Raw genomic sequence first — 24,406 nt, 5'->3', positions numbered from 1 at the left:
TGTACGCTGTTCTGCATCTTTGTACATGAACAAAAATAATATGGATAGATAAATAGATAAATAAATAGATATAGATAAATAGATAGATATGCATGTATATAAGTATAGTGTCTAAGTCTTGTATGTAAACTATATTTATATGGCTATAGGCAAAGACTGAATGAATGACAAAAATCCATGTTACCAACAACCTCTTATTTTCGTTTCTGTTTAGCTGCAGTAAATGAGGAGGCGTCTGGCGGCCATCTTTGTAGTCTTTCTTCGCCATACTCGTTCTTGAGCTCGTATTTCCCGCAAGCGTTTGAAGCTGGCACAGTCGGTGAGTCATGACTGTGTCATTTAGTGAGGGTGGGAGTGGGTGACTCATAAAAGATGTGCGTGGGGTATTGGGGTGGGGGCTGGGGAGAGAGGGTTGGGCGGGGGGGGGCAGCACCTGGTGGGAGGGGGAACATTTGTATGAGCTTGTGTGTCAGGCATCTGAGATTCTAGCTTTGGAGCTGCTGGTACTTCTTGAATTTCCAATCAGGTCTGCGATTGCTAATTGGCCTGTTTCCAAAATGATGGTGGAAACCAGCTCGCCAATATTTGCGCTCAGGCTAAAGTACTGACAGTGTTTCTTTGACGCCACCAGACGGCGCCAAAGAAACAATAAATTGAGACAAAGTAGTCCTTTGCCACCATCTTGTGGCAGCTATTGGTAATTACAGTGCTGTGTCAACCGTTTTGATTAAAAAATGTTCTAACAATGATCTGTCATGTTACAAAATCATAAAGCTATGATAACAAAGTTGTATTGCTCCGATAAAAAGTGTCACAAAAACAAACTAGAAAAGAAAATAGAAATATATGTGATAATTCGTATACGTTTAACATGAACAGTGTCACTACGTGTCGATGAAACAGTTGTGAGGTTACGCAAACAAAAATAGGTCGCAATGCTCTGAGGACAAATTTGAAGGTCGGGAGTAGTTATCCCAAAATAAAATAATCCAGTCCAGACAATTTAGTTCCTGACTTGCCACAAGTGCGCACGAATCCTGCAGGGACACACACCCCAAGGCCGTGATGACACACCACTCAAGTGTTCATTCAGAAAAAGGAAACAACAAAAAAAAGCTCTTTGCTCTGACGTCAGTAGCCTTCATCAGCTAATTTTAGCAACTTGCTAACCGTTTCGTCTCCTCTGGCTGCACACAGACTGCAGGTTGATGGACACCTAGTGATTCAATTAAGTCTGTCCTTCAGAATGGAAAACCAAACTAAACTTTTTCTGTGTAAACAATCAAAAGCATAAACCATTTATATTCCGTTTATAGCGTTTTAATAGAAAATAGAAAAGACAAAAAATCTATATTGAATTTCCAACGTGCTGTTAACATCCACTCGATGTAAATGTTCGTTTACATTATAAAATTTTTTAAAAACCTGTTTTTTAGTTATTCATATGGATGTGCTTTTTTAATTTACTTTGTTAACAGTAGCTTCATTCTATTTATAATTTCTTTAATCAATTTTATTTCGTCACCATACATAACACCAATGACGTCCAAATTTTGTGAAATGTATTTACGTTTTATTATTCATGATACGATCAATAATAATGATAATGCTAACAATACACTTGTATTTCAAATTTACTTTTATTTTTTATTAAAACAGTTGTGCTCCGAGAGTACAAAGAGTTAACTTGTCCCAGTGCGTGATGACGTCAGACGCTGTCTCCTTTTTCCCTTCTTGGATCGGACCGGACGAGCCTGCACTTGTTCCCACGAACATCGATCATCACCAGCCAAACTCCCAATTCGAGTCATGGGAAACTGCCAGGTCGGTGTTGTTCGCCATGAAATCTTGGCAATTGCCTGCCTTTTTTTTTTTTTTTTCTAGTTTTAATAAAAACCGCAAACGTTCTTATTCCCGCATACATCAATACAACCAAAGACAAAGCACATGTGATTTGCCACATTTGGCGCTGGATTGTCGGCATTTGCCTTTTCTGTTCATTTTAGTTGAATTCTGCCGACGTTTTAGTGGAGCCGCAGGCCACGCCCATGCGCAATTCATGGCAGCGCCGTTACGTGCGCTGCAAGGGGGGGCGTGATACCTTCACGGTCACCGGACTGCTGCAGTTCAACACAAGCAAACGCCATTTATGGTGCACAAAATCGCTGGTAAAAACCAGATCAACATTTGTACTCTAAATGGAAAAAAGTAGCCCAGAACATTCTGAAGGTGCCCAAAGAAATTAGATGACTAAGTGGTGGTCAATACTGCAAGATGAGAACCGAGTCTAGCGGCATAGCTCACTTGTGTTTGTTTAGAACTACGGGCCTGGAATTTTTCCAGCCGGGCTTGGTGGTCTCTCCTCCCCCCTCGCGTGCCTCTCATGAGCCATTCTGTTAATTGGATGATTTAAATAGGATTCTCAGAAAAACAACATGTGATCTTGACATGGGAAACAATGTTGGCCTCCTCCCTTTGCATCGGTTTCAGCTCGGTAGCTTGAATCCATATACCTTTGTTGCATTTTCCCAAAAATTGTCAAAGAACGATTGCAAAAATGTCCACCCCTGTCTCGTGTTTGCAGCCCACCATCGTGCCCTACGAGGACTTTGATGCCCTGGCTGACGTCAAGGTCATCCGAAAAGCCTGCAAGGGACTCGGTAAGCAAGCCGCCTCTGGGCCGCCGCCTCTTGGCCGCCGATGACGAGCCTCTATTTGCAGGCACCGACGAGAAGGCCATCATCGACGTCCTGGCCAACCGCAGCTCGGACCAGCGGCAGCAAATCAAGCAGGCCTACTACGACAAGTACGACGACGTGAGTCCCGTGCCTTGGCTGTTGTCGGACCCTTTCTGCAACCCGTTTCAAATTTGGCTGATGGGCAAGATGTTTGTTTTGGCGTAGGAGCTGGCGGACAAGCTCAAGAGCGAGTTGTCAGGGAACTTTGAGAAGGCGATCCTGGCCATGCTGGACCTGCCCATCATCTACGCCGTCAAGGAGCTGAGGAGGGCCATGAAGGGGGCGGGCACCGACGAGGACGTGCTGGTGGAGCTCCTGTGCAGCGCCACCAATTCCGTCAGTGGCTTTGAATTGGCCAATAAAAAACGGGAGCGTGGTTCGATGGCCTTGTTCTCATTGGCTGACGTTTGTTTTTGCAGGACATCGCCATGCTCAGGGAGTGCTACTCTCAAGGTACGGCCGCATGTCGCACTTTGAACCCTTTCGGTTGTTTTCATCACGTCTGCATTGTCAGTGCACGATCGCGATCTGGACGCTGACATCGAGGACGACACGAGCGGCGACGTGAGGAACCTTCTCATGGCTCTCCTGCAGGTGACGCCACGCCCAAAACGCCTCCTCATGTTTCTAGTTGTCATCGTGGTGATCTCGCATCACGGCGCTAGCAGTTTGCTAAGGTCACGCAAAGGTCGGCTTTCGCAGGGTATCCGGGACGAGAGCTACGAGGTGGACGAGGAGCTGGCGGAGCAGGACGCCGCCGCTCTCTTTGAGGTGACCTCCGTTGCCTAGAATCGGAATTTTGTGACGCGGGTCGACTCCGACACGCTTGTGTTCCGCACGCAGGCGGGCGAGGGTTGCTTCGGGACTGACGAGTCCACCTTCACTTCCATCCTGGCCTCCAGGAATTACCTGCAGCTCCAGGCCACCTTCAAGATGTACGAGCAGGTGAGTTCCTCCCGAGTCTCCTTTTTTTTGCCGCTCGACATGCGGTATGATGACTCGAGTGTTGATTTGTTTTCCCGCAGCTGTCCGGCACGGAAATCCTGGATGCCATCGAGAACGAAACTTCGGGAACGCTGAAGAGATGCTACGTGGCTCTGGGTAGGTTTGTGACGTCGGACGGTTGTGAGAAAAAGAAATAAAACGTGCCCATCTCGGTCACCCTCCAGTGAGAGTCGCCAAGAACCCGCAACTCTACTTTGCCAGACGTCTGCATGACGCCATGAAGGGGGCGGGGACTGATGAGGACACGCTCATACGCATCATCGTGTGCCGCTCAGAGGTGAAACCTTTGTTTTGGTTGTGAGGTAGCATCAAGTCAAACAAAAATATACTGTCGCGCAGTACGACCTGGAGACCATCAAGGAAATGTACCTGGAGAAGTACGACGTGTCCCTGAAGGATGCGTTGAGGGACGAGTGCAGCGGCGACTTCAAGCGTCTCCTCCTGGCCATCTGCCACTGAGTACGTGTCCGCTCTTTGGACTTGAGCTTGCTTCTTGTCTGTCTCGAACCTTACTTGAGTCAATCTTTACAAACCCACTGGTCACTTTTTAACCACTTTTGTCTGCCTCGAACCTTACTTGAGTTAATCTTTACAAACCCACGAGTCACTTTTTAAACACTTTCTGCGCTCCTTTGGTCAAGTTCAAGCGGCGGAACGGCAAACAGATGTCATTTTGTGAACACACTGTGCTAAACTTTGCATTAAAAAATGCAACTGTGAAGTAAAAAATGGAAAATGGAGATTTTGTCAACATTGACCAGTCCCCTAAGTGCTTCTGACCGTTCGTGAAGATTTATTCAAAGTTAACAAAAAAAATAACGACTTGACAGACATAACTACACCTCATTGTATGTTTTTTAATACTACATGACTAACAGATAGTGTTAAATGAATACATTTCATTACTATATAGGAAGAGTATAGACCGTTCGAACGATGTGAAATGATGCGTTCATGTACCAGTTGTGTAAAACGTTCAGAGATGACAATATAAGTGGTTGATTTCGACTTAGTCCAATTATCTCACTTTGTTTGCCTTGATGTTGCCAAGAAAGTGTAGCAGAAAATAAAAGTTACCTCGAATGGATTGCCCTCATTTTCTTTCTTCTCAAATGAGTCCTCGTCCGTGAAGGCAGCGCCGCTGTGGCTTGGAGGCTAATGTCTTGTTTTGGAACGTTCATAATTTGGAAATATGGGACATTTCGCACCACAGAAATCATTTTTATGCTTTCGTTATTTATCATTGAAGCCAACAAAGTGTGCAATATTTAAAACAGCCAGCAGGTAGCGGTACATACAAGTGTGTTGCTTTTTGGCCTTCCGTCTAAAATGGCGGGTTTCCGTTGATTGTCGTTTGTTTAGGTGAGTAAAACGGCTTTGAAAAGACACCCAACGGAGGCAACGAAAAAAAGTACTCCAGCTTTACATTTCGTTTTACAATGGAGGATTACATATTCAAATTCAAACGATTTTCAACTATGGATTTTCGGTCGAAGCAGGAGGTCATCAGTAAAGGAAGACCAATTCCGGAGTTAAAAGGTTTGATCCGGACAACGGGACTTCGGAACAGATTCCATTTGCTTGAGTGTTTTTATGTGTGAAGACTGCTGATATGTGATTTTATTTAAAATAGTTCAAATCAAATAATGAATAAGCTACTCTAGAGCAGCGTTCCCTAACCTTAATTTATGACACGGTTAGTTGTCGGACAAATTTTAACGGGGGGGGGGGGGGGGGTGACGTCAGTGCCTCCCCAGTCATGAATTAGAATTTGGGAATTATGAAATCAGAATTACTCAAATGTTATAGGTAACATTCAGCAAAACTAGTTTTCAGTGGTTTCTTTTGTAACATTCCGCACTTTTGTACATTACACTAAAAATTATGTTCACATAAGGAGAATCGCATATAAAGGTTATATTATAATTATTAAATGTTTAAACACAAACGCTTTGAATGCAAATGTCTATTTAGTCTTCCTTATGCCAGCAGCCTGCCTTTTCCTTTTTCTTTGTTTTTGAGGTCATGGTGACACCCGTACACAAGTCAGCTATGTCAACATTGTCTAGGCCCAAGCAACCCGCCCCCCACGTACCACCCAAAATAAGCACCCCCACTGTTGTCTGTGATGTGAACCCATTCCGTCACGTCTCATCACCTCGCCATCATCAGCCATGATGGTGCTCGTGAGGGGGAGATATTTTTGGTGGTGGTGGTGGGGGGGAGGTGTCCCTCTTGATGGCCAGGGGGGACAGGTGCATGCTGGTCCTCTCAGCTAGAGGGGGGGATGTAAAGAGGCAGTGTATTTTAGGCGATGACGAGTGCTCTTGATGGTAAAAAGGCTCCAGGTTGGACTCCAATGACCCAAATGAGGGGAAAGGAAGCCAGCCCCCATTTGACAAACTGATCTCAGATCAGCTTGGACTCCACTTTGTGATTGCAGGTGCCCAGCTACACAAATCCAAATTCCTCCTCCTCCTCCTCCTCCTCCTCCTCCTGACCTTCACAAAAAAAGCATCTGCGCAGCTCACACAATGTGCCGAGCGTACCTTTTGTACTTGTTATCATGGCTACATCGCGTGAGACAATTTACAGAGCCTTGCAATATTGAGCGATTATTTTTCCTTTAGGTCTTAAAATATTCCTTAATGACCCAGATAGTTAAAAGACTTTAAAATATGCCAAATTGTAGCATAATTGCACAAGTCATATTACAATGTTTTTTGCAAACAAGAAACTTTCTTGGCACACACATTGGTATCTAATTTATTGATATTATAACAAAAACTTCAACCAGATGGGTGGACAAGTAAGCCAAAGAAAAAAAGGCAATAATAAATACCAACGTGTGGCCTAAATATTTTTTATTTATTTATTTTATTTCAATTGTGCTCTGCTGCAAATATGCGTCCAGTAATTACTAAGCACACCTTTCCAATTGGTTTTAGCTAACACAAGCAAAAACCGGAGGATGCTAGTCGCCCTCACCAAAAATGTTTGGCCGGGCATGGAGACAAATCACAGCTCAGAAATAATCCTCACCAAACAGATCGATCTGTTTAACGATAAGAACAAAGAGGCGTGGCTAATGCTAATCTCGTAGCGGTCCGGAGGTGGTCCCTTCTGCTTCCCGATCTCCGTCTGCCTCGCGCTGATAACAATTTATCACCAGAGGCGGGGAGGGGGGGTTCAAATCTAAATGTGGAGGTTGTCATGGGAGGAGGGGGGGGGGGGCAGGTTGCGTCTGTACGACTGTGATGGCAAGTCACATTGCAGAGACACCCGATTATTGTCGTGACAAATAAATCCTCCTCGTTCACGTGCCAGAACGCGGCTGACGTCCGCAAAGACGACTCCGCCCTCGACCACTGCGCGTGTGACGTCAGCGAGCGTGCGTCACAATGCGCTGCGTGCGGGAGGAATTTGGAAAAAAAGAGAAAGGCCTAAAAATAACCTGTGCAGGCAAAAAGTAGGCAGAGCACGGCTGCAGCCGTTTCACAACCCAAAGCTCGCGCGCTGCTCGGACGTTCTTCATCCCCTGCGGAAAACGACTGTTTTTTTGTTTTTTTTTTTAGTCTCACACACACACACACACACACACGCTCGAGAATCGAACTCTCGGTGTCGGCACACAAGCCAGGCAAGTGTACCCCGACACCATCAGTGAATATTAGTGCCGTACCGAGGAGCCGAGATCAAGTGTCCGTGTGTGCGCCTCATTTCCCAAACGACGATTAGTTTGGTAGCCACGCATTAATATTTTTGCTGCTCCATGTGTGTTTTGATTTTCTTGCCATTTTGTGGTTTGTATTCATTTTCTGTACATGACGTTATTTTGTCAATCCGGGTGAAACGTTGACTTGATATTTTGACTCCTAGTTGGCTTGACCTCCAATGGCTGCTGTTTGACTTGTGTAACAAAGTGAAAGGATGAGCCAGCCAAAGCAAATGTGTCCTTTTGCATCTCTGGACCCAACAAGGGGGATTTTGCCAGATTAGCAGAAAACTCTGAGGCTTTTTCCTGCCACTGAGTCGTGTTCATTAATTACGGGGCTAATCTCAGTGTCGAGGAAGATATAATTTGAAAGCCTTTCGACAGAAAGCACGGCACTCCCAAGTCGCTGGCACGGGGTTTGTCCGTTTTGGAGCCAGCCAACTCGTGCTGTCGTTTGGGCTCGGCCTTTGCGGTCTTGGTCACATCTTGTATTTGTCGGGAGCGATGCCAGGAAATTAGGAATGCTTCACTTGCTCGTCTGCCGCAGGGCAACTCGCCAAGCGTCGTCGCTCGAGCACGTTGAGTTAGCTCGCGTATGAAATAAACAGTCTGGTCTTGGCCCGATCTCACTTCAACCGGGCAGCTCGTGTGCTTGCCGCCGATGTTAGCCTTATGCTCTTTTTATCCTTTGTTTTATCAATCAAGAGGCTCATGATGGGCTCCATCCTACAGTTTGGGGGGGGGGGGGGGGTCACGGCCCGCTGGCTGCACACAATAGCCAGCCCGACGTGAGACTCCATTCATGCACGGCGCGTAATAACCCTCCTCCCCCCACACACACACCCTTTCCCTCCCCCCTCATAATCGGTTGCCTCACAGCTACATTGCAAAAATCACCACCCCCTCCCTCCGCCGTCGTATTTGTCAAGTACAAACACGTGAGGCCTTTTATCAGTTTCGGTTGCCGGGTTCCGGTAAACACGGTGGCCCGCATTGATCGCAGCATTCACACCGAGAGCGAGAGGCAATCTATACTCTGATCAATCGGCCAATCCAGCCTCGTTGTCGCGTGGGCCTTTTTTTTTTTCTTGCAGGCTTGTGAAGGCAAACGCAATGATACATTGAACGCATGTCACATGTTTACTTGCCGTTGGTTGCAATCCATTTGGAAGTTTCACGCTGGGCGGCGAGGTCAAAACGAGTGCCAATGAGTCGGAATCTCCAGCCTTAGAATAATATTCTTAAAACATGCACCGTCGGGGGAACCAAGCCCGTTAGCCTTGTCCGGCCCAGCCCGGCCCAATTGTGCGGCCCTTCGCACCCTCTTGGGAGTCATCTGCGAGGCGACGGAGCGGGAAATGAGCTTGGCTCGCCGACGGCCCCCGTCTGTCCCACCGAGGCCCCTCGCCTTCCTCGCCACTGAAACGTACCTCTGGTGCAGTGTTGAAAAGGAGTAGCTATCTCTAACAAAAATAACATCAAAAATGAAAATAATGCGAATGTTTTTTTGGTTTTTTTTTTTTTACTCAACACTTATTATTTCTTTCAATCAAGAATGAATGAATTTGTTGTTTTATTTTTTTTATTTCAAAATACAGAACGGAATCAATTTGCAATTTGTTTTAATAACCACATTTTAGGGGATCCCACGACTTTTGTTTCGAAATGTTACTCATGCAATGAAAATAGATGGAAAAAAGAGAGAGAGACTCTTGTTCGGTGGATTCCCTGCCACTGCTCACAATTTGGTCACTTTGTGTGCCAGCCGCTGGCAAATGGCATGTACTAACTTAAAGTGGCGGCAGCAAACACACACACTCAGGTACACGCGCGCAAATCTCCTGGCGGAGGTGTCCGGTGCGAGTCGTCGGGTTTCGCCGACCGCGATGCATAATTGAAGACGTCTGCGGCCCACTCCGGCCCGACGCTCAAATGTGTTTCATCGCAGGCCTGAGTCACGTGCTGCTTTATCTCTTTTTTTTTTTTAGGTTTTTTTTCTGGACGGGACGAGCCAAAAAACGGTGGCAGCGTTTTGGGCTCCGTAAGGCGTGAACGTGCTGACGGACATCTTTGAGGGAAGGTCTCGCCGAAGGTCAGCAAGGGGCTGTAGCGTACAGTGCAACTTTCCTCCGGGGATGAATGGCCAGTCGGGCGTCTATATGGGGAAAGGCTCATGGCGCCACGCCGGCTAATTCCCGCTAATCCCAGAGCCGCTTTCTCGCGATAGCCTCGCCGTCAGATCGGCTTGCTTCCTAGCTGCCGGGCCGGGTCGGGAATGGGCTCGCTCTCTGTCCTCTCGGTACCATGTGAGTTTTCTACTCGCTAGTTTTTCTCGTTAGCCGGCCTTTCAGATGGCAGGTTTGGCTGAGCCATTATCCTCTATTTGCAGCGGACGTGCTTGGAGGTTAATTCCCCAAACGCAGCCGAGGCAGAGGGACGCCCGTGTGCCTTGAGCTGCAAAGCCAAAACCTCGTCAGGGGCACGGATCGGACGCTCACCCCAAACCGACCGCACGGTCCCCCGAATCGTACGAATTGTTTCCCAACATTTAGTTGTCGCGCAGGAGATCCCGTCTCAAAATGTTTCCACAACCCGGGAAATCGATTGTCTTTGACAACTTTCCGGACCCGTGTGACACCTGGGAGATCATCGAGACCATCGGGAAAGGGACGTACGGCAAAGTGTACAAGGTCCTCAACAAGGCGGACGGAAGCAAAGCGGCCGTGAAGATCCTAGATCCCATTCACGTGAGCATCGCCACCCGCCCCCGTCTGTCACGTTGCTCGCACGGTTCTTCCATCCTTCGCCTCCTTCGGCAGGACATCGACGAGGAGATCGAGGCCGAGTACAACATCCTGGAGGCTCTTTCTGACCACCCCAATGTGGTGAAGTTCTACGGGATGTTCTACAAGAAGGACGCCAAATGTGGAGATCAGCTGTGGCTCGTCTTGGAGGTGAGAAGAACTTTGTCTACAAATGGCGGCAGCCTGGGCGGCGTGCGGACCAAAGGTCTGATTGTTCTTTGGGCCAACTTTGCACGGCGGGCGGCTTATGTAACGCTAAGCTGGAGTGTGACCGGGTGAGGATGAGTGGCACAGTTGAGCCGTAGGCCGGCTTGGGGCTTTGTTTGCAGCCGCTCGGTCACCCTTATTGGCCAGAGGGCCTCTCTCTCTCTCGCTTTCTCTGAGCCGTACCTCTCGCCCTCCACGGCTTCATCTCTCATATTTCATCCCCCGCCGCGCCGCCGAAATGTCAAACCTGCAGGTCAAGTTCGGAGCACAAACGCACCCGCCGAGGGAGATGTGGCTTTCATTTTGGGCTGCCAAGAAAATGTTTGCGTGCGACCTTCCGTCTTCTCAGTGAGCAATCGGGCTTTGATGCAGTCATGAAAATGAAGGCCATTTTTCGATTCTTCTCATCTCACTTACTCGCATCGGTACGGCGCCGTCCCTTGCCATCCAAAGCTTAATATCATTTTGACAGTCTGCTCAGCTTTGCTTCTCCATTTGCATTTTCCTCCCCAAACTTTCTCTAAATGTGCTGCTTTAATCCCGCAGCCCAATTTGCTGCCTGTCAGCCAGTCCGGCGTGTGGTGGAGGGATGGAAGGGGGGGGGGCAGAGGGATGACACATGACGTCTAGTGAGGATGCATTTAGTGTTACCGCCTGATATTTTTTCCTCCTCCTTGGCTTGCTCATTAGCAACAAGCTGCATCCGCCACTTTTCTTTCCTCATTCATGAGGCGGGATGAGGGCAGCAGTCTTTCATGTAGGCCACACACTCCAATTTAGCAGGCGGGCAGCTGCAAAGTGCTTCAAAGAAACCCCCCCCCCCCCTACACACACTTTTATTCTGTCGTCAGAAATGAAAAGCCAAATGAGTTCCATATAGGACAAAAGAGGCAAATGTTCCTTCCTTCTCCAAAACGCCAAAAGGTGGGATGAGCGAGAGGAAGCTGCCTTTCATGATGTTTCATCCGCTCGTGCCACTTTGATGCGGCGGCCGCTCATTTGCACGACTAAAGGAGCGGCCGAGCCGTCGGAAGAAGGTCAGCAAAGGTCACCTTGAAGGTGCGTCCTCTTAAATGCGCCCAACTCAAAGGCGACAGGTGAACATCCGTCAGACACAAAAAATAACCCCCAAAAAAAAAAGAATGAAACTTTGCAGCTTGTCGCCGCAACACAAGGTCGGCCTATCGGAAGCCCACCCGACGGTTCGGCACGTCTCGCTCTGTCGTCGTTTGAAATCACACCTGCTTCTCTTTTGTAGCTTTGCAACGGCGGCTCGGTGAGCGACTTGGCCAAAGGCTTGCTGAAGAGGGGCGAGCGCATGGACGAGGCCGTCATTGCCTTCATCCTGCATCAGGCCCTCACGGTCAGCCTCAGCCTCGGAATATCTTCTGAATGAGGACAAAGATGGCGGCGGTTTTTGGACGCAATCAATGCGCTTGCTGTTTTCAGGGTCTCCAGCACCTGCACACCAACCACACCATCCACAGGGACGTCAAGGGCAACAACATCCTGCTGACCACGCACGGAGGCATCAAACTAGTCGACTTTGGTACGTGATCTGCCGCAAAATGAGGTCCGAGACATTTAAGCTGCTGTTCCGCACGCCACCCGAAAACACGTCAACTCAACCATCCGCCTCATGACATCTAAAAGCTTTCTTCTCTTAAGCATGCGTAGGGTTGCATTTAGCCTGCGTTTCCCTTAAAAGCACAAAACAGTGAAGTGCACGCAACTGAGGACAACAGTGTGTGTGTGTGTGTGTGTGTGTGTGTGTGTGTGGTGAGCAGAGCTTAATGGAATCTCTTAATATGTGAAGTTACTACAAGAGAGCTTTTTCCGAGAGTCATTCCGAGGCTTGCGTAACAAAGTTTGCATGACTTGCACCGGCCGTGACTCACCGCTTCGCGTCCCCGTTGAAGCACATCGAGTGCGGTCAATTCCGGCTGCCGCGAGGCCTCGAATGCCAGAGCCGCCTCGAGGCCCCAGATACCAGATAAGCCCCCTCGGCTCCAGCTCGTGTCCAATCACAGCCGGTCGTGACGTTCCGAGTCAGCGAAAGCCTTGAAGGGAAACAAAAGTGTTCGGTTTACCGTCACGATGGGATTAATCTTCCCGCCCACGTACGACCCCAGTGGAGGTGCTTTTGCTACGCTGAGCGGATAAAGTGTGACTCATCGCCAGAAAACGCGCAAAATAGAAATGCCTGTTCAGAAATATTCCAACGGGCGGTTTCGGTAAATCCGGGTGCTGATGTAGGCGCTTGTCAACGACACTGCGCTATCATCGTTAGCATCGGCATACTTGCTCAGGGAAAAAGTGTTAAAAATGAACTCAACTTAATTAAACATTGCTCGTATTTTTCATACTTAACTAATTAATGACTAGCGCCTTTCCCCTGATATCGTTTTTGTATGAAATAAACAGTTACAGGGAAAAAAACGTCACTTGAGAAACATCATGCGTGACATCGTTTGCACGGCAAACGTTCCTTCCTGGCAACAAAAAGACATGCTTAAGGTTTCTTTTTGCAGGGTAGGACTTTGAGTTGTGTTTTTCACCCCAGGCGTTTCCGCGCAGCTGACCAACACTCGCCTGAGGAGGAACACGTCGGTGGGAACGCCATTTTGGATGGCGCCGGAGGTGCGCCGCCATTTTAATCGTCGGGCGATAAGGCGCTACTGTCGTCATGGACTTCTGTTGTTTGCTCAGGTGATCGCGTGCGAGCAGCAGCCGGACTCCACCTACGACGCCCGCTGTGACGTCTGGTCGCTGGGCATCACCGCCATCGAGCTAGGCGACGGCGACCCGCCCCTTTCGGAGCTGCATCCCATGAGAGCGCTTTTTAAAATCCCGCGGTATATTATTTAGACGCGCTCGGCTCAAAATTTTTGCCTTTCTCGACTGTCGTGCCAATGCCTCTGTGTACAGAAACCCCCCACCCAGCCTCCTGCAGCCGGAGTCGTGGTCCGCCGACTTCAACGACTTCATCAGCAAGTGAGTGAGCCCGCCCGTAGAGCGTCCCGCGTCGGCGCACTCTGAGGCACTCCTGGTCGCTCAGGTGTCTCATCAAGGACTTTGAGCTACGACCCAACGTGGACGACCTCCTCCGGCACGTCTTTGTCCGGCAGACGGTCGGCAAGGAGAAGACGCTGCAGAGACAGCTCGTGGAACTCGTCGATCTTAACCGGCAAGCAGGAGTCGGCGATAAGAGCGGGTATGTAAAATCCTCCCGTCGTCGCCGAAATGATATGAGCGAACAAGCTCGTGCTCAGATGTTGAGCTTTTTACCCATTTGGGTCATTTTAAGCCATCGTGGACAAGCGGAAGAAAGCGGAGACGCCAACGAAAGGTAACCAAATGGCCGCCACCCTCGCGCGACTCCCGCCGACTCCCGCCGACTCCCGCCCAGCCCATGTTGATTTCGTTTTTTGCAGGCACGAACGCATCCACACCAAAAAAGGAAGTGACACCAAGACGGAGCGAGATGAGGGTGATGATCTCGCCGCTTTGGAAGTTCTGGACGAGGTAGGAAGAAATGAATTCTGAACTGATGACGCATGAGATTCCAGTGCAAACATTGTCAGCGCCGAGTTTGACTTTCCGAATTCCCAATTTGTCACAATGGCCCGTCTGGTTTGGCCTTCAGAACTCGGTCATCGAGCAGCTTGAACGGCGCTACGTCGAGGATGGGATCTACACCTACGTTGGAGACATCCTCATCGCCGTCAATCCCTTCCGCAGAATGAACATTTACGCTCCTCAGGTTCCGTGTCAGTCCACTTTGCCGGTTGCACCGGTTGTTGATTTTCATGACTTATTTTTTTCCCCGCCCCCTCACGTCCGGATAGTACAGTCAAATGTACGTGGGCGCAAAGCGGACAGCCAACCCGCCGCACATCTTTGCCGTGGCCGACATCGCCTACCAGTCCATGGCGTCGTATGATTCCGATCAGGTGACGCTTCATTTTTTCCGCTTCACATTTCTTTGCTCGTCATTTCAACTGACGGAACACCGACTCCCGCCAAACTCACGCAGTGCATCGTCATCAGCGGTGAGAGCGGAGCGGGCAAAACGGAAAGCGCTCACCTGCTCGTGCAGCAGCTCACCGTCTTGGGCAAGGTGATAAAGTACTCGAATACTTTCTGGGATTTTCTTTTCCTCTGCGGCGAAAGCAAATTGGTTTGCTCGCTCACTCGCTCTGGCAGGCCAACAACCAGTCCCTCCAAGAGAAGATCCTGCTGGTCAACAGCCTGCTGGAGGCCTTCGGAAACGCCCGCACTGCCATCAACGACAACTCCAGTCGCTTCGGCAAGTACCTGGAAATGAAGTTCACCGCCGGAGGGACGGTGGTGGGCGCCAAGATATCCGAGTACCTGCTGGAGAAGTCCCGGGTCGTTCACCAGGCTGTGTAAATACTATGCCGCTTTTCATACACTTCATTTTAGAGGGACTCTATGGTTATCAGCATCATTCCTCTTGGTCCTTCTGCAGGGGGGAGAAGAATTTCCACATCTTCTACTACATCTATGCCGGGCTGGCCGACAGGAAGAAGCTGGCCCACTACAAGCTGTCGGACAACAAGACACCAAAGTAGCCGGTCCTCTCTAAAACGCGTTTCATTTGGCCAAAAGCTTCATGAGAAAATCCGACAAGAAGCTCTTGAGAACTTTCACCTTTCCTCCGCAGGTACCTATGCAACGAGCACGGCAAACCGGGGCCAGATATTGTGAGCAGCGGCCGCTACAAGGAGCGATTTGACGCGGTGGAGCAGTGTTTCAAAGTCATCGGCTTCTCCCTGGAGGTAAAGCACCGTTGCTAGCATTGCGGCTCAGCAGGGCGGACGGCAGGAATTCAGGTCATCTTCTAGTCTGTGTCTCGGGGTGCTTTGAAAGGCTCTTGCGTCAGCAGGAGCTGGGCAGCGTGTACAGTACCCTGGCGGCCATCCTCAAGTCGGGCGACGTCCGCTTCTCCGCCGTGGTCTCGGAGCACCAGACTGACAAAAGCACCGTCGTCAACATGTCTGCTCTGGAAAGCGGTCAGAGAAACGTTCCTCACCTGAGAATATGGACGTTGAGATGTTTTGGCTAGATAGCCCGTCTACGTTCTTAAGGTGGACTCCATGTTGCGACTCTCCGTTTGTTCTTCTTGTGGCTCAAGTGGCGTCGTTGCTGCACATTCGCCCGGACGAGCTCCAGGAAGCCTTGACCTCCCACTGCGTGGTGGCCCGGGGCGAGACCATCGTGCGCCCCAACTCGGTGGAGAAGGCGGTGGAGGTGAGGGACGCCATGAGCAAGGCTCTGTACGGCCGCCTCTTCAGCTGGATCGTCAACCGCATCAACGCGCTGCTGCAGCCTGATGGCCGCCTCGGGTAAGATGATCTGCCGTAGCGTGGTGCGACCAAAACCGCTGAGCGGGCTTGATCCTGCAGAGAGGACGACCAGGGCTTGAACATCGGCATCCTGGACATCTTTGGCTTTGAGAACTTCAAGAGGAACTCCTTTGAGCAACTGTGCATCAACATCGCCAATGAGCAGATCCACTTTTATTTCAACCAGCACATCTTCGCCTTGGAGCAGGTACGCCCTAACAAGGTCCACACTGTCCTTCTGTCTCCAATGTTCTGACGCTATTGAGGGTCGAGACCATTCTTCCAAATACCCGCGATTGCAAATGCTGTATTTTGTTGCCGTGGCAACGCCCTGGCTGATGGGTTTGCATGACCTTCTCGCAATTCAGAGGTGACTTCCAAAGCACTTTGGAACACACTTAGCCCAGCTTCGTTCATTTCTTGGTTTATTGAAGATGGACGAGGCAGCATGAAAAAATGTCAGAACTCGCCAAAACGCCATTTTGACACGTCCCAAAAAAAATAGCCCGCTGTCATCTTCATTCACGGCAGAGCGGGGCTCACTTTGCCGCTTTTGTGCGGTCCTCACCGAGGCCGGGGGGGGTTCTTCGCCCCCGGGGGAGGGCAGAGAATGCTTTGTTAATGTTAAATGATTTGCTCTCTCCCGTGGGGAGCGCCTATAAATCAGCCTAATCGAGGTTGGAGTGGGAGACGGCGGATCTTGTTGGCACCTGGCCCAGACATACATTTGTCCTCTCACGTCATTTGAAAGGCATTGCTCATGAATTCAAGCATCAGATATTTTCACCATTGAAGCAAATTTCCTGTGCAGTTTGGGTTTGTACCTTCAATCAATTCCCAGACCCCCACACCTCCATTGCGACACACCAGTGAGATCTCCCCGGCTTGTGTGCAGGATGAGTACCTAAACGAAGACGTGGACGCTCGCATGATTGAGTATGAGGACAACCGGCCGCTGCTGGACCTGTTCCTGCAGAAGCCCGTGGGCATGCTGGCCCTCCTGGACGAGGAAAGCCGCTTCCCGCGAGCCACCGATCAGACGCTGGTCGGTGGGTTCCTTTTCCGAAAACTTTCCTAAGTTGGTCGAGGTGCAACGGTGACAGACGGCTGTTCTATTTCCAGAGAAATTCCAAGATAACCTGAAGACCAAAAACTTCTGGAGACCAAAGAGGATCGATCTGGGATTTGGTATTCAGCACTATGCCGGAAAGGTGCGTTTTCTTCCTTCAGGACTTGGAGTAAACATCTTGTTTTCAATCCTGAGTCGAAGAAAACATCTCAACTCTTAGGTGATCTACAACGCCGCGGGCTTCCTCGCCAAGAATCGAGACGCGCTTTCCGCGGATATCGTGCTCCTCCTGAGGTCCTCGGAGAACGAGCTGGTTCGCAAGCTGGTCACCCACCCGCTCACCAAAACAGGTAAGCTCCACCCCTCTCCTCCCCCGTTGCATTGCCCCATAATGGTTTTGGCTTTTGCGTTGGCAGGCAACCTGGCCCACACCAAAGGCAAAGCCGTCAACACGCTCCTCACCCCGCGCACCTTCGCAAAGGTACTCGCCCACGAAAGCTGTTTTGGTGTCTCAGCCATTTTTTCCAAAGCAAAGGTGAAAGCCTCTTCTTTGTTTCTTCCTCCCCCGCTCTCGTTGCACGTCAAGATGGGAGTGCTTACCTTGTACACTTCTTTTCCTCTCACTGAGGTAACATCCCTTATATTTCACCTGTTCTCTATTTTTATTTTTTTTACTTCATTCACCAACGATCCTTAAAGCGATCAGGAAAATAAGAAGGCCGAGAAGTTCCTCCATCGCTCTCACCTGCTCTCTTTCTTTCTTTTCTGCGCTTGAGGCATCACCAAGCAAATTTTATTTCCAAATCCAAATGCCGATCTTCCAGAATGAATTCAATGTGGCACTTTTTGTCAAATGTCTTTTTTCCCCCCAGCCGATTGAGACGGACGTGCCCTACCATCCTCGAGAAAGCACCAACATGAGATCGCAGACAGTGGCGTCCTACTTCAGAGTAAGGCTGCGAACTTCACCTCTTGGGGGCGCTATGCCTGCCAGCTCCAAGGCCCTGCTATCAAACCGCTGTGCTCTTTGTAGTACTCCTTGATGGATCTGCTGTCCAAGATGGTGGCGGGGCAGCCCCACTTTGTGCGCTGCATCAAACCCAACAACGACAGGCGAGCCAACAAGTTTGACCGGGAGAAGGTTGCGCTACAGCTGCGCTACACGGGGATCCTGGAGACGGCCAAGATCCGCCGGCAGGGCTACTCGCACCGCGTTCTCTTTGCTAATTTCCTCAAGAGGTCGTCCGCCCACCGACGTCCGCTCTCAAACGGGCCTTTGTGCTCCTTTGCGTCCGGCCGACGACCGTCGCTCGTTCCAGGTACGGCATCTTGGCGTTCCGTGCCCACGAGGAACCCCCGGAGACTCCGCAGACGTGCGCCGCCATCCTTGAAAAAGCCAAGCTGGACAACTGGGCCATGGGCAAGACCAAGGTTGGGGCAAAGATTCATCATGGCAATTTTCTTGATGTTGCTGTGCTTCATCCTTGGAGTTGTCACCTGGTCAAACAATAAAAGTTTATTGAATGGGACAAACAGTCACAAGCAGCGAGGAGAAGGCTAACACTGAATTCATAATTGCTCCTCATGCCACGCCCCTTAAAGGCACACCCATGTAGCACTTGTCTTTATAGGAGACTTTGATATCTATTAGCCGTTCCCACAGAGAAGAGAGAATGTATTGCGACTCATTTGTTCGTTCCGACATTCCACGTTAGCGTTAAGCTAGCATACTTGAGAAGAACCCATTGTGGTTTGACTGTGCGGCACTTTTCCTCCCGGGTTACTTTTGACCATATGTTGTCGGTCCAGGTTTTCCTCAAGTACTACCACGTGGAGCATCTGAATCTGATGGTCCAGCAGGCCACGCAGCGCATCGTGCTGCTCCAGGCCTGCGTCCGAGGCTGGCTGGGCTCCCGACGCTACCGCCGGCTCTTGAAGGAGCGAGAGAGCGGCGCTCTGGTGCTTCAGGCTGGTGAGTCGCCCGCCCATGACCGCAACCTCCCGCCAGCGTGACGTTCTTTTGCGCACGCCCAGCGTACAGGGGCTACAAAGTACGAAAGAGGGTCGCCGATGACAAGAACCAGAAGCTGGAGGCTTTTGTGCTCCGCTTTCAAGCTGGTGAGAACCACTTCAGATGGGAAGCGTGCACTTTGTCAGAAATGACACGTGTTCCGTCATTCTTGTCAGTCTGCCGGTGCTATCTTGCCAAAAAGAAGTTCAAGGAATTGGTGGAGGAGAAGCACCGAGCGGCAAGCGAGACTCAGGCGGATGAGGTTGACAAGAACTTGGAAAGGAAACGGTATGGGAAGCAAGCTGCGCTTCAAGAGTGTCACATGACATTACACCACTCGTTTGCAGAGAAGCTTCGGAGGATGCAGATGAAGCTCAGACCTTCGAATGTGAGAAGCCACCTGAACCGGACCGGGACATTCCCTGTCCGTCTTCAAGCGACGAAAGTATAACAGAGCAAACCAAGGCCGCCGTGGTCCTGCAGAGCAACTTTCGAGGCTACCGAGAGAGGAAGAAGTTTAAGGAGAGAAAGACGGCCGAAGCCGACCTGCGGCCGCTGTCAGAAGAGGAAGGTGGCCAAGAAGCAGAGGAAGGTGTGAGGAGCCCCGAGGATGACGATGAGGATACATATGAAGCAGAGGAGAACCAAGACAGCGACCACACGCAGGTGCCAGATGATGAGGACGACACAGAAGTGGTGGATGAGCAGGCGCTTGGGTCCGAGGAACAAGTCCCGCAGGCGCTTGGGTCCGAGGAAGCCAAAGCCGCCGTGGTCCTCCAGAGTAACTTCAGAGGGCACATGGCGAGAAAGAAGCTTCAGAAGGAAGCCCAGGGAAACATGAACAACCCATCTGAGCAGGCGGCTTCCATTGAAGATACCATGGAGCATGGCGGCAGAGACCCAGAGGAAACCAAAGCCGCCCTGGTCCTTCAGAGTCACTTCAGGGGCCACAAGGAACGCAAACGACTTCACGAGGAAAGGCAGAGCTCTGACAGGAGGACACAAGAACTCAAAGAGGAGCCAGAATCCGATGAGAACCTGGAGGTGCTGGGGGAAGAACCTTTATCTCCAAACGATGTGGAGCTAGAATTAGTAGAGGAGCCTTTGGATGCCTCCCATGTTCTTTTGGAATGTGAGGATGACAAACAGGAGGAAGAAGAGGCTGCGCTAAAGATCCAGAGTAACTTCAGAGGCTACAAGCAGAGGAAGAAAATGAAGGCCAGAAAGCAGGCGGCGCAGGAGGAGGCCCAGCAGCTGGAGACTTTCTCCAAGCAGGTCACTCACAAACACATGCAGTGTCCAGACAAAAACTATGTTGAGGTCATTTATGTGGAAGTAACTGCTGGTTACTTAGCGTTAGCATTAACTTAATCCAGTTAATCCATTTTGTGCCCATCTTTGCGCATGCTAACCGTGAATGGATCAGGCCCTAAGAAGTAATCACCACCAACTACGTCCTCCGCAGATCGCAAAGACTTCTCACAACTTTGCAGCCCTGCAGCGGACGTTGACGGAGCTCATCCAGACCCATCGATCAAAGCCGGAGACAAACGGCGTGTTTGTCAAGGAGAAAGCAATCGACGGCGTCGCTAGCTTGCTGCGCAAATCACGTAAGAGATAAGCTCAGCCAACCGATACAACAGAATGCATCGTGTCCAACCACATTGTCCACAACTGGAGTCTTTTTTTATTTTTTAGACACAGCACAATGTGCTTTTTTCCATTTCAACTCATCAATCTTTCAGCAAAATGCATCGGAGTCATTTCCTGCTGAAAGATTGAAATTTGATTTGCAAATGTTTCCAATGCGAGCACAATCGGGGAGAATATGTCGACACGGCTGGTTTATTTCCGCCGCGGGAACGCAATGTTATCTATGCAAGATTACGTGGGAGAGCCTGTTCTCACTCAGATGTGTCATCAAAATCACTAATTGCCTTTTGGGAAGGTGAGCGGCGACAGGCGGCAAACGCAAAGTTCACCTAACGACACCATCACCTTTCAAATTAGAATGGCAAATAACAACTGAGGCTAAAGTGATTTGTACATTTCAATTAGACTAGATAGAGCTTGGATGTTTCTGGAAACTTTTTTTAAGAGGGTGGACAAGCTAAAGGAGATTAGCATAAGGATTAGCATAAAGCTTCTAACAGCTGCTACTGTCAAACACACAGAGCAGAGAATTGAACATTGTATATTTAAAGAGCCAAAACTTCAAGCAACCATATTATATGTTTGCTCGCCTGATGCTAACATACCGTATTTTCCGGACTATAAGGCGCACCTAAAAACCTAAAACAGTGCGACAGTGCGCCTTATAGTCCGGTGCGCCTTATATATGGACCAAATCCCTAAATTTAAACTGGCCCGAAGCATTGTGTCATGAAATCAATCATAAGTGGCCCGCTGAAGACTATGAATCATGAATCAAAAAGACTATGGATCATTATTTTGGGATTATAAAGTAATTTGTTGCGTCTGAAGTTGAAATAAAAAAGATAAAATGAAGAATGATTTAATTTGGATTAAAAATCTGACATGATGCGTTAATGGTGCGCCTTATATAAGGACAAAGTTTTAATATGGGCCATTCATTGAAGGTGCGCCTTATAGTCCGGTGCGCCTTATAGTCCGGAAAATACGGTACGTATCATGTGAAGCAATTTTGGGCATGCCTTTTCTACTTTCCCTTTACTGAGTTTTCCTTCGGAGAACACATGGCCCGAGGTCTCCCGTAAACTTGTTCCGCATTCATATTCATGTCCCTAATCATTCGCTCCATCATCATTGCGCAATAAACGTCTCGGGAGAAAGGTCGTCAAAGCTTAATCGCATTGCGTGACAATTACAGCTGGGAATTAATCGGCAGCGTCAACGCGGGATTGTTGCAGCAATATAAAATGACCTTTGGAATGACATTGTAAACTTTCCACTCACATCAGTTGGCTTTTCTTCACCCGTTCTCTCTGAACGCCATTCATAAGAAGTAACTCCGAAAGGTCCTCAGGAAAAGGTTGCGGCCGTCCATCAAAAGCCAGCGATCGCCGGATGCTGAAAAAGCACTTCAGTTAGAAGTGCAGACACTCATGTAAAAAAAAAAAAAAAGAAAAAGAAAGAGCTCCTGTGTAAAACTACCAGTCCAAGTAGTCCAGGTAGAAAACTAAAAGTTTTGGCAGCGTCTCTGTTGGCAAATTCATAGTGCGAACAAGACCCGAGGTTAACGTGCCCTGCGGATGGAGGTCAGCTCAATGGACAAAGGTCGCGCCCGGGTCAACTGCGCGCCGCTGGGTCGGAATTAATCAACTTTGCCTCAAAGCGGGTGATCATCGCTTGAATTGTTGTCAAAGCCTGGAGAGCAATGCGCCGGGTCAAACTGTTTTCTCCGTACAAGCATGCGGCGGCTTTTTGTCAAATGTTCTCGTGTGCACCCTTTTAGCAGACAAACGACTGTCGAGGCCACCCCGCCGCAGCCTGCAGCCCAAGAGCCTCAACACTCCCGAGGACTCCACCTACTACACCTTGATCCATGTGAGTGGCGTGCGAGATGGCGGCTTCACTTTATCACACGTTTTGAGGCTAAAGCTAGCAGCATGTTCCTTTCATACTGAGCACGGCTGCATTTCCTGCAGAGCTTTATTGTGCGTAGAGAAAAAAGGTTGACAGGGAACTAACTACCGTATTTTCCGGACTATAAGGCGCACCTAAAAACCTAAAATTTTCTCAAAAGCTGATAGTGCGCCTTATAGTCCGGTGCGCCTTATATATGGATCAAATTCCTAAATTTAAACTGGCCCGAAGCATTGTGTCATGAAATCAATCATAAGTGGCCCGCTGAAGACTATGAATCATGAATCAAAAAGACTATGAATCATGAATCAAAAAGACTATGGATCATTATTTTGTGATTATAAATTAATTTGTTGCGTCTGAAGTTGAAATAAAAAGATAAAATGGAAAATGATTTGATTTGGATTAAAAATCTGACATGATGCGCCTTATAGTCCGGTGTGCCTTATATAAGGACAAAGTTTTAAAATGGGCAATTCATTGAAGGTCCGCCTTATAGTCCGGAAAATACGGTAAGTATGCATAGAGCGAATGCTGACACTGCAGATGGTGACGGCTGACGTTTTCACGCTTCTCTTCAGCGCTCCGTCCGGGATGACAAGCGCAAGCCCAGGAAAGAAGCGTAAGTGCATTTCACATCCTCTTAAGCAAGTATTAGCCTACATTTCCATTTACTCTCACTCATCAGTCCAGGTAAACTAGTGGATGTGGACCAGCACTACTACCAGACCTTGCCCACCAGCAAGTCCACACCCACCCTTGCCTCCGAGGAAACATCGTCCAATCGTGGCGTCCGGCGCAGGTTTTCCGAGGACCGGATCCGCTCCGTGAGGACAGAGCCCGAACCTGCCGAGACCAGACGGCCAGAAGAATCCAAGCCGCGGTCCGAACCTGCCAAAAACACAAGGTACCCCTCCCCCCTTCACTTTCTTTGTAAAGTTTGGTTTTCGCTGAAATCGAGCTTCGGAAGTTCAGTGACACGAGCAAAAACAAACGTTGCATCACTCTGAGCTTGTGCCTATAAACACCTTTCATCATATAAAAATAGCCTGATCATCGAGGGAATCTCCGTAAAAAGAAACGACATCCCCGAGGCCGCCTCTCAACTGAGCAAGCAGATGGCGCATCGCACGGCGCGGTAGCGATTTCAAACCGAGCTAATTACCGAACAGTCGTCGTAGCATCGCGTGGACGCCCGAGGCTGGCACGCGTCCATGAAGTCTTTTCCAACGTCTCATTTCCAACCCGGCAACGAATTTCATCTGTGTTTTTGTGGTGCTCCGTTGCTAGAACGCCGTCTGCCGGCACCGACGATAACCCGCACGACTTCAGGCACCTGCTGAGGAAGACCTCCCAAAGACGAAGGCTCATCCGACAGTACCGAGCAAAGGACTGAACTTTTCCATGGTTTCGTTTTTAATCATACGACAATTAAGTCAAGTCACTCAAAGATAAACTGACCAACAAGAACTTTTTAGGTGGGAATAATAATTGATAGCAAACAGCCCTACCTGATTGCAGATTGTTTGGTGTCACATTGTTAAACGTCGCCCACTCAGCATCACTTGCAGCCTGCCCATCTGGGCTCTCTTTTCAAGTGGTCTCATTTTTTTCGGGTTTTTTGGTGGTGGGGTCCCTGATCTGGGGTGTCAAGATTTGTGTGATCATGTGAAGCCCTTTAGAGACTTTTCTGTGAGGAAGGGCGAAAGACTTGACCTGAATCCTTGCAAATAAAAGCCTTGCAATTTAGTCTCTATTTAGTTTATATTGTTCATATTTTTACCCGTGTTTGTGTGTATTATATATGAATTAAGAACTTTATTATGCCCCAAAATGAAAAAGATTTCGCAGCACATCTTGTGTCATTCTTTCAATATGGAGTCGCTTGTCTTAAGTACAAGTACTCGAGTAACGAGTCTGA

General features: G+C 49.2%; 2 protein-coding genes across 6 annotated transcripts; both read left to right on the top strand.

Annotated features, from left to right (window-relative positions):
* The first annotated feature begins 1,668 nt into the window (after window positions 1–1,668).
* LOC148380902 (annexin A13-like) lies at window positions 1,669–4,830 on the top strand. The gene is made up of 11 exons (XM_088363199.1): window positions 1,669–1,824; window positions 2,585–2,660; window positions 2,722–2,816; window positions 2,904–3,074; window positions 3,158–3,191; window positions 3,253–3,332; window positions 3,441–3,509; window positions 3,582–3,683; window positions 3,764–3,839; window positions 3,908–4,020; window positions 4,083–4,830. The coding sequence occupies exons 1-11, from the start codon at window positions 1,810–1,812 to the stop codon at window positions 4,200–4,202; spliced, it is 951 nt and encodes a 316-aa protein (XP_088219325.1). The 5' UTR covers window positions 1,669–1,809; the 3' UTR covers window positions 4,203–4,830.
* A 164-nt stretch (window positions 4,831–4,994) lies between these two features.
* Window positions 4,995–24,338, top strand: myo3a (myosin IIIA). Of its 5 annotated transcripts, none has more exons than XM_088363145.1 (38): window positions 4,995–5,105; window positions 9,447–9,764; window positions 9,848–10,205; window positions 10,278–10,412; window positions 11,728–11,832; window positions 11,919–12,018; window positions 13,033–13,109; window positions 13,179–13,324; window positions 13,398–13,463; window positions 13,528–13,683; window positions 13,777–13,818; window positions 13,904–13,994; window positions 14,116–14,232; window positions 14,318–14,422; window positions 14,506–14,589; window positions 14,676–14,878; window positions 14,962–15,060; window positions 15,157–15,271; window positions 15,379–15,505; window positions 15,628–15,838; window positions 15,899–16,046; window positions 16,734–16,887; window positions 16,961–17,049; window positions 17,128–17,257; window positions 17,324–17,388; window positions 17,494–17,535; window positions 17,780–17,857; window positions 17,941–18,146; window positions 18,227–18,338; window positions 18,717–18,879; window positions 18,942–19,025; window positions 19,095–19,206; window positions 19,266–20,193; window positions 20,384–20,528; window positions 22,358–22,446; window positions 23,067–23,107; window positions 23,174–23,392; window positions 23,776–24,338. In XM_088363145.1, exons 3-38 carry the CDS (start codon window positions 10,038–10,040, stop codon window positions 23,879–23,881), a joined length of 5,058 nt encoding a protein of 1,685 aa, XP_088219271.1. In that variant the 5' UTR covers window positions 4,995–5,105; window positions 9,447–9,764; window positions 9,848–10,037; the 3' UTR covers window positions 23,882–24,338. The 5 variants fall into 5 exon arrangements, with proteins under 5 accessions (XP_088219271.1, XP_088219270.1, XP_088219267.1 ...); XM_088363144.1 differs by having other exon boundaries at window positions 22,355–22,446; XM_088363141.1 differs by having other exon boundaries at window positions 18,942–19,206; window positions 22,355–22,446.
* The last annotated feature ends 68 nt before the right edge of the window (window positions 24,339–24,406 follow it).

This window comes from Syngnathus floridae, chromosome 20 (genome assembly GCF_059516105.1).
Source record: "Syngnathus floridae isolate MCC-2025c chromosome 20, RoL_Sflo_1.0, whole genome shotgun sequence".
NCBI classification, from domain to species: Eukaryota; Metazoa; Chordata; class Actinopteri; order Syngnathiformes; family Syngnathidae; genus Syngnathus; species Syngnathus floridae.
Note: the sequence above shows the minus strand (reverse complement) of the source record. Positions and strands in the feature narration are given on the sequence as shown.